The 12413-nt window shown below is 58.4% G+C and overlaps 6 protein-coding genes across 6 annotated transcripts; 4 read left to right on the top strand and 2 right to left on the bottom strand.

Annotated features, from left to right (window-relative positions):
• Positions 1 to 621: 621 nt before the first annotated feature.
• Positions 622 to 1085, top strand: GGTG_04895 (hypothetical protein). Its single transcript, XM_009222693.1, has one exon. The coding sequence runs from the start codon at positions 833 to 835 to the stop codon at positions 1013 to 1015; it is 183 nt and encodes a 60-aa protein (XP_009220957.1). The 5' UTR covers positions 622 to 832; the 3' UTR covers positions 1016 to 1085.
• A 275-nt stretch (positions 1086 to 1360) lies between these two features.
• On the top strand, positions 1361 to 2656 carry GGTG_04894 (hypothetical protein). Its single transcript, XM_009222692.1, has 2 exons — positions 1361 to 1627; positions 1731 to 2656. Exon 2 carries the CDS (start codon positions 1845 to 1847, stop codon positions 2307 to 2309), a length of 465 nt encoding a protein of 154 aa, XP_009220956.1. The 5' UTR covers positions 1361 to 1627; positions 1731 to 1844; the 3' UTR covers positions 2310 to 2656.
• A 2195-nt stretch (positions 2657 to 4851) lies between these two features.
• On the top strand, positions 4852 to 6713 carry GGTG_04893 (hypothetical protein; the record flags this gene model as incomplete). The annotated part of the gene is made up of 4 exons (XM_009222691.1): positions 4852 to 5453; positions 5573 to 5731; positions 5868 to 6127; positions 6417 to 6713. Exons 1-4 carry the CDS (start codon positions 5291 to 5293, stop codon positions 6711 to 6713), a joined length of 879 nt encoding a protein of 292 aa, XP_009220955.1. The 5' UTR covers positions 4852 to 5290.
• A 441-nt stretch (positions 6714 to 7154) lies between these two features.
• On the top strand, positions 7155 to 8642 carry GGTG_04892 (transcriptional activator hac1; the record flags this gene model as incomplete). The annotated part of the gene is given in 3 exon segments (XM_009222690.1): positions 7155 to 7483; positions 7563 to 8149; positions 8155 to 8642. Coding segments are annotated over 3 exon segments (1404 nt in total).
• Positions 8643 to 9164: 522 nt separating this feature from the next.
• GGTG_04891 (peroxisomal membrane protein PEX16) lies at positions 9165 to 11377 on the bottom strand. The gene is made up of 2 exons (XM_009222689.1): positions 10988 to 11377; positions 9165 to 10892 (listed from the first exon to the last, which is right to left on the bottom strand). Exons 1-2 carry the CDS (start codon positions 11196 to 11198, stop codon positions 9754 to 9756), a joined length of 1350 nt encoding a protein of 449 aa, XP_009220953.1. The 5' UTR covers positions 11199 to 11377; the 3' UTR covers positions 9165 to 9753.
• A 719-nt stretch (positions 11378 to 12096) lies between these two features.
• GGTG_04890 (hypothetical protein) lies at positions 12097 to 12334 on the bottom strand (the record flags this gene model as incomplete). Its single annotated transcript, XM_009222688.1, has 1 exon — positions 12097 to 12334. One exon carries the CDS (start codon positions 12332 to 12334, stop codon positions 12122 to 12124), a length of 213 nt encoding a protein of 70 aa, XP_009220952.1. The 3' UTR covers positions 12097 to 12121.
• Positions 12335 to 12413: the final 79 nt, after the last annotated feature.

Genomic DNA, 12413 nt, shown 5'->3' with positions numbered 1-12413 from the left:
ACCTATCCTCTGGTCAAGATCGTTTCGCTAACTGATGGAGCCCGGGCTATAGTAACAGCGAAGGCGATGCATAGGAATGGCATTGCCTGAGGCATACCATACAAGCGATCGAACCGAACCGGCACTGCTCCAACAGATGAAGCACCTGCGAGGTGGGTGCCGAAGCCCTACTTATAGGCGAGAGGAGGGGCTCAGAGCTACGAGAGCCGCACACATCCCTCTACAAAGAGCCTTTCCGGGGACATTGCATAATAAGTCTGGTAAGTGTGCCCTGGTGACAAGCACATGCAGCCACCTCCATTCACGGACGGTTGGGCCTCGCGCCTTTGGGGCTCTCGTCGCCCGACGGAGGTGGCTGGCTGAAAGGGACAGGAAGGCTGAAAACCGAGTGTTGAGAGGCGTGTATATTTCTAGTGATGGTAATACCATTCGAGATAGGGTAGGCTACGCTGTCGAGGATATCGTTGGCCTTTTTCCGCACACCGACAACGCCAGCCATGGCCACAGACGGAATGGTTGCCGATGTCGCCTTGGGTGTTGCAGACAGGCTGTCGGCAGAATCTCCAGGGGCCGGTTAGGTTAGCCCAAGGGTGGATTGAAGGGAGAGAAATGGAAGAAGAGCAACTGGGCGCGTCTTGGGGGGCATCGAAGCTGAGTTATCAGCTCCTTTTTGGCAGGGCGAAGGCCATGAGCCGTGCAGCCCACGCAGTGTCCGAAATCAACCTCCCACACCACCTTCATCGGTCCAGTGAGCCTCAGTGGCTGGTCTGGCACATGAGCGTTGCTAGCTGCCGGCGAGCGCCATTGAGCTGGAGGAGGCGCAGCAAAGCCGATGGCCTTGGATGCAAGGCCTCCCGTAGAGACGCATGGTCGCAGCTCCCCGCCGAAGGAGGGCCAACCACGGCTGCTCGAGAGCCCGGAGCAGCGACCCAGCAGCTTTCTGGCCAACGCGGTGGGCAACAACAGCCCGAACGGTGCTGGCCTGAGGTTCGGGTGCTTCCTGACTCGGCGTTGATCGAGTCTGGGACGACGGATGGCGCAACCATTGATTGCACGCGCAAGCAATCGCCATCCCAAGACCCCTGACAGGGGCCACAAAGCTTCTCACAATTGACGAGATCCAAGATCGATCATGGCTCCATGGCCATAGCGAGATCTCGACTCAAGCCCATGAGCGTCCATTTGGGCTGAAATGAGACGATCGCAATCCAATGATCCAATGAGACAAATACAGGCCGCCAAGCTGAGACGCCGGACCCTTTGTGCTTCAATGGCTGCTCTGCAGGGGTCCGTCACGTTGACGGCATGTGCCTGCGCACAGACCCTGTACTACGTCATAGGAAGGAGCTGCCCGGCTTTGGTCCTATGAGCTAATCCCTCCTTTCCACCGCCCTGATCATGAATTAGGCCATCATCTCACGATACCTCGCATCAACAGAACAAACAAAAGGAGCTCGGGCTGCACGATTCTTTGTCGTCAACAGTGCGATTCCCATCTAGCTTCAGTTGTGCGCTACCATCTCACTGGCATTCCTCAGCCTCGGACTAAAACCGACGTCATCACCTTTCGAGCTCTCAAGTCGCGTTCTCATCTGGAGCGCCCGACAATAAAACAGGAGCACCATCCGTAAGTGCTCCTCTCAAGGCTCTCCCTTACACTCTGGAACAACCACGGCCCGCTTGCCCCTATTCACAGATTGCTTGTGCTTGGGATTGACTTGATTCGACAGGGCTACCCCTAGAACCGCTCTGTCATCGGATCCAAGAAGGCGAAGGAACGACAAGCACCAACCACCAGAGTCCGACGACACGAGCTCGCAACGCGAGCCACCCCAACCGCCGCCATGGACATCTTCCGGCACGGCAAGAGCTACATCCTCTTCTTGATCCTCCACTTCTTCGCCTTCGTCCTCTCCCTCACCGTCATCGGCCTGTACGCGCAGGACATCCAGCGCGCGCGCGAGGCGGGCAAGCACTCGGACCCCAAGTGGGTCTTCGCCGTCGTCGTCGGCGCCCTGTCGGCGGTGACGGCGCTCATCTACTTTGTGCCCTTTGTGCTGCGCTTCGCCGTCGTGCCCATCTGGAACACGATCCTGTTCGTGCTGTGGATCGCCGTGTTTGGCGTCTTCGGCGCCATGTACATCCACGAGGACCCCGAGGGCGACGGCGGCATCAAGCGCATGAAGGACGCCGTCTGGATCGACCTCGCCAACGCCGTCATGTGGCTGATCCTGGCCCTGACGGCCTTCGTGTACTGGTGGGGCCACCGCGAGCGCCATTCACGCTTCACCGGCCGCGCCAAAGTTTAGGGGACCGACACAAAGGTCGGCAGCAGGGGCTCTACGGAGCTGGACGATCTGATTAGAGCCTAGGCAGGGATCGTTTGCTGGGTCTCAGGGTGATGAGACCCCTGCGGTGATTAGACCCTGGAGGAGACAGGCTTGGATGTTTGGATCACGAGACGTGGAGAAATTATCTGAGTGGTTGTGATTTCCAGTTTACGGACGTTTTCTCAAAGTCACTGGGGGAGACGTTACTTAGTCGGCCTTGTTTTCCTTCACAGCAACCGCGATACCCTTTGCGTGTACAAGTCCATAGGCGCCGTATAGAGACCCAAGTTTACACAATAATGTTTTACCTTTATTTATCTCTGATAGGATATCTCGCTCTCCTGTTCCTGGAAAAAGCATTCCCCCCTGTCGCCGTGGTTGTCTGACTTGGCCGGATCAGGTTACGCAAAAGCATCACTGCAGAGAGCAGGCTGGTTGCTTCTCCAAAGCCTCACGGCCGCAAAGGCACAATGTAACATTCGTACGGGTGCTTCCCACTGCCGGCTAAGCTTGAGCATAGCTTCAGGAACAAAACGCCGAGCCGAGGGTTCCGAGCTCGGCCAAAACAACTGCTTGCGTATTTCCCAGAAAGCCCAACCAGACCTTGGGGCTTAAAATTTTGACCTTCAACTCTTATTTTGAAGACTTCCTTACGCTCAGCATCCTTCTTAGAGACGCGTGGACGGCTCCTATCCAAGCCATGAGTGGCCGATAGGATATTTATAAATATGGCGATGATGATGTGGTGTTCCCGCACCGACCGCCCTCACTATCAGGGCATCAGGATGCGGGCAGACTGCCATCAGGCGATGCTAGATGTCCGTAGGGTACTTGACGACAACCAGAAGTAAAGGGACCCGTTCTCTGACTACGCCGCGCTTGCGGCAAAGGCTCATGATATTGTCCTTACTCAGTCCACGGGGATGGATACGATCGAGCGAACCGTTTTTTTTTTCTGCTGCGACGGAACGGCTCATCACTATCAGCAACAACATCGAAACATCCAGCGACCTGGTCAAAGGCCGCGTACATCTAGGTCTGGGCTTTGATATGACACCAATGCATGCGCCCCCTCTATATCGACCGCCCAACTGTCACGCTCCCGCTTCTCCTTGGCGGTGAGCATTAATGGGCTGTATTTTTCACGTGAATGGGGCGTGGACATGGAGATTATCGACGCCTTTCGAAGCGGGGACTTTCAGTCTCTGGTCGCCCCGTACTCGCTCCTGGGTGCCCTGTGAGAACCTATGAGCCGGATGGCGGAGCCTTCAACGGCTTGGTGGATCTAGAGGCACCAAACAAGAAAGACCAGGTGAAAAATAAAAACCCGAAGCCAAGCTGACAGTGTTTAAATATGAGCCTAAATACTACTTTGAGAGCATCTCGGGGACTTCAGTTGTCCTGGTATCAAGGCCGCCCCACGACCGTACCACAGACTTTAAAACCACCAACTGCCCCATGGACGCTATGCAGGCGCCGCGCGAGCCGTCCAGCGTCGTTTGGGTGAGGCCAGGAATACCTGGGCAAGTATACCCATCTTGTCCACTCGATGGGGTTGTCGACCACGATATTGCCATTGAATTACCCGCTGCGCGATATTCATTTTGGCATCGATACTGGCGAAGCACCTCGTCCGTTATCTCTCTACTTCACCGCCTGGTGGGGCTGGGGACGGGTGTCTGCCGGGCAGTTCCGTGAGCATCATTGTCTGCCCTTGGTCCTCCCCCATCATCCCCATTCCGTTTTGTAATTGGCAGCAAAGAAGAGAGAAAAGTCCGCCTGCATACATACCGCCTTCTGGAGATGGACCACTGTCGGGGCTTCAATGCTGATTGGCGTCTGGCAGCGCTCACGACCAACGGTGATGCTTCATGGTTGCAGTGGTGGACCTCCATGTCACACTGCATCTTTATCAAGAACTCCGCGGGCGAACTGGCAAGCGCCTGACACAGGAGCAAAGTCAAATGGCACGGCGTTCTGGAGCTTTCAACCTGGAATTGCGTGATGGCGAACATGGACTATTAACATGAGTTGCATTCACTTCTTGTCGACGAGCTCTGATCGACTCGAAGGTCACGCAAAGCCAACACTAGGGACGTTGCAGCATTCCTTGATCTGGTAAGAGATTGTTTCAAGACTGAGTCGAGGCCAGGGAGGTGGGCCCGCCGAATGTTTGTGAACTGGGGTGGCACCGGCGGAGACCCAAGTTGAACCTTTGGCAAGAGATGCAGCATCAGGGTCCGATGCCACTTTTTTCTGCCGTGGAGAGCGGGGTGGGAAAGCCTTCGCCATTGTGGCCGTTGCACGTGGCGCGCATCTCGTCCAGGGGGACTCGGATCGGGATTCCACAATCATGAACCACCAGGCGAAAGAGGGTGGGCGGCCAAGCGGGCAGGGATGGGCGGCTTGGGTCGCAGCAATTTATCCATGTCGCAAACAACTGGGGTATCGCGTATTAAGGAGGTCGCGCCGTTTGATAAAGTCCTCTCGACGGGCCTGTCCTGACGTCCAAACGGAAAGTCAAAAGTCCAGGCCAAGCAAGACATTGAGCACTGGTGTTGCATTCGGAGACGGGGCCTCGGTCCCTTCCATATTGGCAGCAAGGCATCGAGCAGCCCGAAGCGGCCGGCCCCAAACTCGATCTTCCGTGGGCTCGGGGAAGCGGGAATCAGGCTAAAGGGGCAGGCCTAGCCACATGGCCCGGCTGCGGTGCCATCCTGTTAGGGCACAATCAAAGCAATCAAAGTCTTGGCTAGGGCATTTCGGAGCCGTTAGCCGCATGTCTGACCACCAAACACCAGCGGAGGAAGAAAATTGAAAATCAATGTCGGAGACTGAGCAGCCATCTAAACCGAGCGTCCCGAGAGGAGGGGGTGAAGCCTGTCCGCGAATGCTTAACTGATTGCCATCTGCGATCTTGCTCTGCATCGCGGATTTTGTCTTGTTGAGGCGATACAGCCATGGTCATGAACAGCGTCCATGAACTCCCTCCCAATTTACCCCTGATCAACTCCCGTCTTGGTGATCGGAGGCAAAGGGCGTTTCCTATCCAGACCATCGGAATGGCGTTGACAGGCCGATGTTTATACCTGCCTATCTTGACGGCACGAAGTGGCGAATGTGGTCTGCCCCCGCCCCCTGTTCTCATGCTGTCTGTATTTTGGTGCACGACGTGACGGATTGTTTGGTGGGTGATAGGCAGGAATGTCCAAAACAAGATATCTCGCGCTTGTCTTACCCAGGCGTGACACCCAAAGCACCGCTCCCGCCTTGGGGTGTCCAACGGGGCTACGGACGGAGGGACGGTCCTGTGGGATCGGCTGTGCCCCCCGCGGGTTCGTGCTCGGCGCTTGCGGCGAGGATGGCCGCCATGGGCCAGGAGAGGGAGACAAAAGGCCGGCGTGTGGGACTCGCTTACGTGCGATCAGACCGTTCCGAGGGCAGAGCACAGCTGTTGGCAATAAACCTGACAGGCTCTGCCTTTTTCTTCGGTTTAATTATAGTTGGAAAACAGTCGACTGTGCCGTGTTCGCGCAGCATCCTCCACAACATCAGCAAATGAGGTGGCCGCTCCGGGTACGAGCAGTGCTGACGGGAGCTGGCGGGAGGGCACGGCTCCACGGGAGGAGCACAGTCGGTACGGGGTACGGGTGTACAGTCAGTCAGAGGCCCAGACTTGCCGTGCCAGCACAGCCCACGTCGTGCTTGCAGACAACCGCCACCATCATGCATGCACTCGGTCATCCAGGATTCCTCCTCTGGTCGGTGTGTCGGTTGGCAGACCTCCCAAGTCCCAAGTAGGTTTGACAGCCCCTGTCGGTGCGAGGCAGAGCGAGCAATAATGGCGCCCACCACCACGCTGCAGGCAGCCATCGAGGAGGGGGAGAAGACGCAAGGGCAAAGGAATGAAGGGAGGGAGGCTGGAGACGATCGAGATGCTACGCGTGCGCACGACGAACACGCAACGCAAATCCCCACACGACGGTAAAGCTTGCATGCGAACCATATTCGACCATATTGGGCTGGCTTCTTGTCTGGGACCTGGCAATATGCGTCGAAGGACTCGGAAACATCTGTGCTACTCAGTCCGTCCCCTCGGAGGCTGGCTGGGACAGGAGCTGGTCCCCGCTTGGCCCCTGGCTCCCTGCATGGGCGGGTTTTGTTTCGACCCATCAAAAACGCAAGACGGAAAAGGAGAAGGCTTTTAGCCCGTTTGGGCCTACCGCCCTGGCCCTCCGCCCCAAGAGATTCCCCACCGGCTGGGCTCCAGCCAGCCAGCCGCCAGTCGCCAGTTGCCACCAGGCAGGCTCGGCCCACCCAGGAGCCAAGAGCCCCGGTTCGAGCTTCCGGGCGGGGGGGCTGTCCTACGTGCCTTCTGCCTGAGGCAGAAAGTCTGACATTGAATAGGAATGAACAATCTGTCCTTATTAAAGAGCCACGCCACCTGCCCTCGACCTCGACAGCCAGGCTCCCGAACCTCCCCCAAATACTCAACAGCCAGGTGGCCTCTTCTACCCACGCACTTCTCCACACTTCATCCATCCTGCGCTTAGCCTTTCCACAGCGGCTTTACTTCCGGCTGCTGCAGTTGACTCATCAATTTGACCCCGAGCTAAATCTGGTGACGACACCACCATCATGCCTGGCCGTTAGTCACTCTCTCCACAAGAGCACATATTTGTATCCAGGGAACTAGGACGGCGCCCTCGACCGCATCTTGTCGTTCTGCTCTTGCACTGCACCTCGACGCGCCCATCACATCACGCGCCAGAGACGTAATCATCAAGACCTCCTCTTTCCAGCCCGCCAAAGTCCACCGCCAAAATGGACTCCTGGAACGCAACTCACGGCTCCCCGGAGCTCAAGTTTGAGAACTCGCCCGCCGAGTCCTTCCTGTCGACACCTAGTGACATGTACCCTTCGCTCTTCGGCGACTCGGCCGACGCGACAATGGACCCCTCAGAGATGATGAGCCCTTCGTCATTACATGAGGACCCTGACCAAGCCGAGCTGGACCTCCTGTCTGGCATCGCCGCAGACTCTTCCGCCGATCCCACAACACCTGCGGAGACAGGCTCAGAGAAGAAGCAGACCAAGAAGCGAAAGTCATGGGGCCAAGTCCTCCCAGAGCCCAAGACCAACCTCCCTCCAAGGTAATTACTTGCCCACTGTTCCGTAATCACTGTCTACCTAGTTGTATCGTTCTTTCTGACGCGTCCTCCCTCAATACAGGAAACGGGCCAAGACAGAGGATGAGAAGGAGCAGCGCAGGGTAGAGCGGGTTCTCCGCAACCGCCGGGCCGCCCAGTCGTCAAGAGAACGCAAGCGGCTCGAGGTCGAGGCCCTCGAGCAGCGCAACAAGCAGCTCGAGCAGAAGCTCGCACAGTCCCAGGACATCATCATGTCTCTCTTCGAGAAGATTGAGAAGATGAGGACAGACAGCGGCGTCGTCTCACGTCAGACTCCTGTCACACTATCGCAGGAGCTCTTCAGTTCCCATGATGCTCTGTCAGCGGTGATACCAAACGTCACATCGCAGGAGAGGAAGCAGTCGCTAGTCGATGAGCTGCTCCGATCTACCCAATCCCAGACCACAGTCAACCCGGCGTCAATCTCGCCCGCCCTCAGCCCCGTCGCCGACGAGGCTCCGAGCCCCGCGCCGGAGCAGCTCGACGCCCTCAAGACGGCAACAACAAGCTCAGCGAGCACCAGCGCAGACAACATGGCTGCCGACGTCTCCCCCGACCTGACACAACATCCTGCCGAGGTGTTGTGCTCCGACCTGCAGTGTCGGTCGGCGGAGGCGTCGCGGCCCTCGCGTCAGCCAGTGGTGGTCTCCTCCAGCAGGACCCCCTGGATGTCGTCCCCGGCGCTGGCGCTCTCGTGGCAGCTCACGCTGCTGCTGACGTCAACGACAGCGATCTTTTCGGCCTTCCAGCGGCCCTTGACGCTGATAGCTATGTCCTTGAAAGCGGGCTTCTCTCTTCCCCCAACAGCTCTGATTTTGAACACGATTATCTGGTTGGTGACGCGGCCTTCCCTCTCGCGTCGTCGACGACAGGCTTCGACCTCTTCGACATCAACGAGTACCTCAACAGCAACCTCTCAGCCAACCCCGACGAGTCGCAACAGCACTTTGGCGCTGTCGGTCCCTCGGCGAGCAACGGCAACATCATCGGCTTCGGCGTTGAGCTCAACCCCCTCGACGACCCTGAGGCTTCGCCTTCTCCGGAAGATCCTAACCTGCAGCCCCAGCTTGGCGCGTCCTCTATCGGATGCGACGCTGTCGGCCTTGCGGTTGGTGCAATCTGAGGAGCGGCGCGGAGTCGACCGGGTCAACCGAGGGGCGGAGAGCCCCGACGCTGTCAAGTCCGAGATGGGGCATAGCCCGTCCGGGACGGCAGGCAGCACAGGAGCCGCTGGCGCTTGGCTCAAGGGAGTCGCGCTACCGTCAAAGGAGGTTCTGCTCACACTTGTGTGGGCTATCAAGGTTGAGGAGCGGATGATCAACATTCGCGCCCGGAAGAGTGTCGAGTCACCGTCGGCCCCCTCGGTCGCGGTGCCTGGTCGACTACCAACAAGCGTCGCCGAGATTGATGCACCACCTGCAGCATCACCAGATGCCAGAACTGTAAACCATAAAATCCTGCTCACTATTCAGCGCTCCAAGGCCAAGAGGGCCAGGGGCCTGGACGAAGCGTCGGCGGCTGGTGGGAAGCGCCGGCGTATGAGTTAATATTTCCGTCCTCTTGGCAGGGTGATCGTTTTGTTTTTTGTTCTTTTTTTTTCCCTTTTACTTTGTTAGTCTAGCTCTCCTTGACACGACAGGAAACGATGGGCAACGGATCCGGAGGGCGCATCTGTCGGGCGGAGACATTGGGATGGCAAGGCGTCTGGAACATGGACACGACCCCGGAACCGCCTGGGCTCTAGAAGGGCACTGAGGTTGTGGAAAGGGACTTTGTACTACTAGTCAGCGAGTCGAAAAAAAAAGGCATTTCGTTGAGTTCATTGCTGGTGCCTAATGCTTGTGTGATGTCTATGCTCCTGTTTGCTACGTGGTCCACCAGTATTGGCCTCGATACTCTGGAAGGCTTCATTGTTGTGTTAGAGCCCGGAAGCACTCGTTGTGATTGCGTCTGTCCACGCAGCCAAGTTTGAAGGACGACTGTTAACAGAACTGTTCATATCTGAAGCCTGATAACATGTGATTTGGTATTAACTGGAGGTAATGTTTCGTGACAATCCAGGATATCGCGCTCGTGACGGAACAAAAGAACGAGGAATGGGACAAGGAAAGGATGAGAAAATAAAAAGCATAAAGAATCAAGTCGAGAGAACTCATACACCAGACGTACACACGCTGCCCGCCAAAAAGAAAAGAGAAAGAAGCGGAAAAGGGGAGAGAAAGAGAAGGCGCCGTCTAATCCGCCGTGCTAAAGTAATAAGTTTCCCAGAGGTACTCGTAGTCGTCGAGGATGCCGCCGACGAAGCCGGGCAGCCTCCTCTTGACGCCGCCGATGACGCCCTTGACGACGCCGTCGTAGGCGGCGCCGCGCATGGCCCACCAGCCCAAGCCCCAGCCGCGGCGGCTCCACTCCTCGCGCTCGAGGGCCGTGGCGCGCAGGCCGCGGTCGCGCAGCTGGCGGGCCGCGACCGACAGGGCGAGGCCGAGGGCCCAGGGGGCCCAGGTGGCGGCGGGGCCGGCCCTGCTCTTCTTGCCAGCGGACGAGGGGGTCCCGCGGAGGGAAAAGTGCGCCAGGGCCATGGCGTAGGCCAGGGGCGCCAGGATGTGCAGCACCTCGGCGGCCTGGGCGGCGCCGGCGAGTGGGCGGAGGAGCTTGGGGGCAGGCTTGATGTCGTCGGCCGTCAGGACGCGCGAGAGCAGGTACGAGTTGATGTCGGCGCTGTCGGGGAGCGAGGGCAGGACCGAGTGGGTGCGCGGCATGTGCCAGTCCTTTGCGTGTGCCGCCGCCGCCGTCGCGGTGCCGTTGGCGTGGCCGTTGGCTGACGTCTCCTTGTGGCGGTGGTGGTGGTGGTGGTCGTCGTCGCCACCGTCGTCGTCCCTGAGCTCGGGCGGGATCACGTACTCGCCCGACTTGTTGCCGTCGTCGTCGTCGTCGTCGTCGGGCTGCGGGATGGGCTGGCGCTCGGGCAGGGCGGGCGTGAGCAAGGGGCGGCCGCGCGTGATGCGCAGCAGGATCAGGCGGCAGAGCGCCTTGAAGGCCTCGACGAGCACGACGAGGCGCCAGCGCAGCCGGTCGTCGCCGCGCCGCCGCGCCGCCATCTCGACCAGCAGCTGCGTGTACTGCACGATTTGGAGCGCGCGCGCCACGCGCCGGTACATGGCCGAATTTTGCGACCAGAAGGATGTGTAGCGGGTGTGGATGGACCTGCTGGGTGCCGCCTTGGACTTGGCGGACGAGGAGGAAGGGGAGGGGGGGGATGTGTCGGCCGCCGCCGCCGCCGCCGCGCGCTCCAGGAGGGAGTCGTGGTACAGCGAGAGGAGCTGGACGCCCGAGTGGATGGCCTCCGAGGCGATCTCGGCATCTCGGAAACGGCCTGATGATGGAAGAGGAGGGGGATGACGCCTTTGTTAGCAATGGCAACGGGCATTGGCACATGCTGACGCTCAGCGCGACGGAGTCGTTACGGACCAGGAATGATGTATGTTAGCGACCGCAGCGCGCTCTCGATCTGGGACACCTGGCTCTGGTTCTTGGCGATGAAGCTCGCGTAGGTCTGCGGCAGCGACAGCACGGCGCGGACGCCCAGCTTCCTCGCCGGCTTGGGCGACTTTGTCGTGATTGCGGCTGCGCCCGGTGCGGGAGCCGAGGGGGCCTCGCTGGGCTGCGCCGGCGCGGCCATGGTGTTATCTGCGGGATGAGACGACAGCAAAGCGGCTGGCTCTCAGGGATAAGCGCAGATTGTGTTTTTTTTTGGGTATTCGGCTCTACGTGTTCGTCTTCGATGCTGCTGCCGCTGTTGTTGATGCCGTGGCTGTTGTGTGTCGCAACTAGCGGGCGGGTTGATGTGATCACCTAAGGGATGGCCACTGCTCACTCCTTACCCGGGCAGGCCTAAACCTGGGGGATACCCACTGGGCTCCATCGAGTGGGGCTCATAGCATCCGCGTCTCGACACGCCAGACGCGAGGAGAAGCCGAGGTATCTTTGAGAGACACAATTTTGGGTTTAACTGACACAGGGCAGACTGCCAGTATACGGCCATGTTATGAACTTGTCGACTTTTCCAGAGTATACAAAACTGATCCTGAGGCGGTCGCGACTGGCCGCAATGAGGAGCCCCAATCTGCTCACGCCAAGGTAGGCTCGGTCTCTGGCCCACCGTGCCCACCAAGTCGTCGGACTCAACCCAAGACATATACCGTCAAGTGATGTGGACGCTGCTGCCGCCGCCAAGACCTATCGGCCCCCGGATATAGAAGTAGAAATAAGCGCTGTGTTCACTATCTCCGGTTTGGCGGCCTAAAGATTGGTAATCCGAGTATCGTTTTCCGAGTTCCGAGACCCCGGCGACGGAGGAGTAGACGGCGTCATGGGATCAGTGGAGCGGAACAGAATGAGGGGAGAGACCGAGATTCCGGCGACAAAACGGAGAATGCATAGATATATAAGTGGACTTCTCGACAATTGAGGAATTGGCGGCAGTAAGCCACAGATAGAACTAACCAACTCACTCAAATCTCAACACCAACCATCCTTTACCATGGCCGGGAAACTCAAGCTCTACACTAACTATGGTTGCCCATGTATGGGAGTTTTCTGTTACTACTCCAACCCCGCCAGCATTCCTGAGCTAACTATAAAACAGTCGCCCACCGCATCCACATCGCCCTCGCCGAGCTCGGCCTCCCCTTCGAGGAGGTGTCCATAGACCTCACCAACAAGCCGGCCGACTTCCTCGCCGTGAACCCGGCCGGCCTCGTCCCCACCCTCGTCTACGGCGATCAGGTCATTACCGAATCGGCCGTCATCGCCCATGTATGCATGAGCCTCACAACAAGCCACACACACACACACACACACACACACACACACACACACACACACACAACAAGAA

The sequence above is a fragment of the Gaeumannomyces tritici genome, assembly GCF_000145635.1.
Source record: "Gaeumannomyces tritici R3-111a-1 unplaced genomic scaffold supercont2.2, whole genome shotgun sequence".
Taxonomy (NCBI): Eukaryota; Fungi; Ascomycota; class Sordariomycetes; order Magnaporthales; family Magnaporthaceae; genus Gaeumannomyces; species Gaeumannomyces tritici.
The sequence above is the reverse complement of the archived record's forward strand: the minus strand, read 5'-3'. Positions and strand labels throughout refer to the sequence as shown.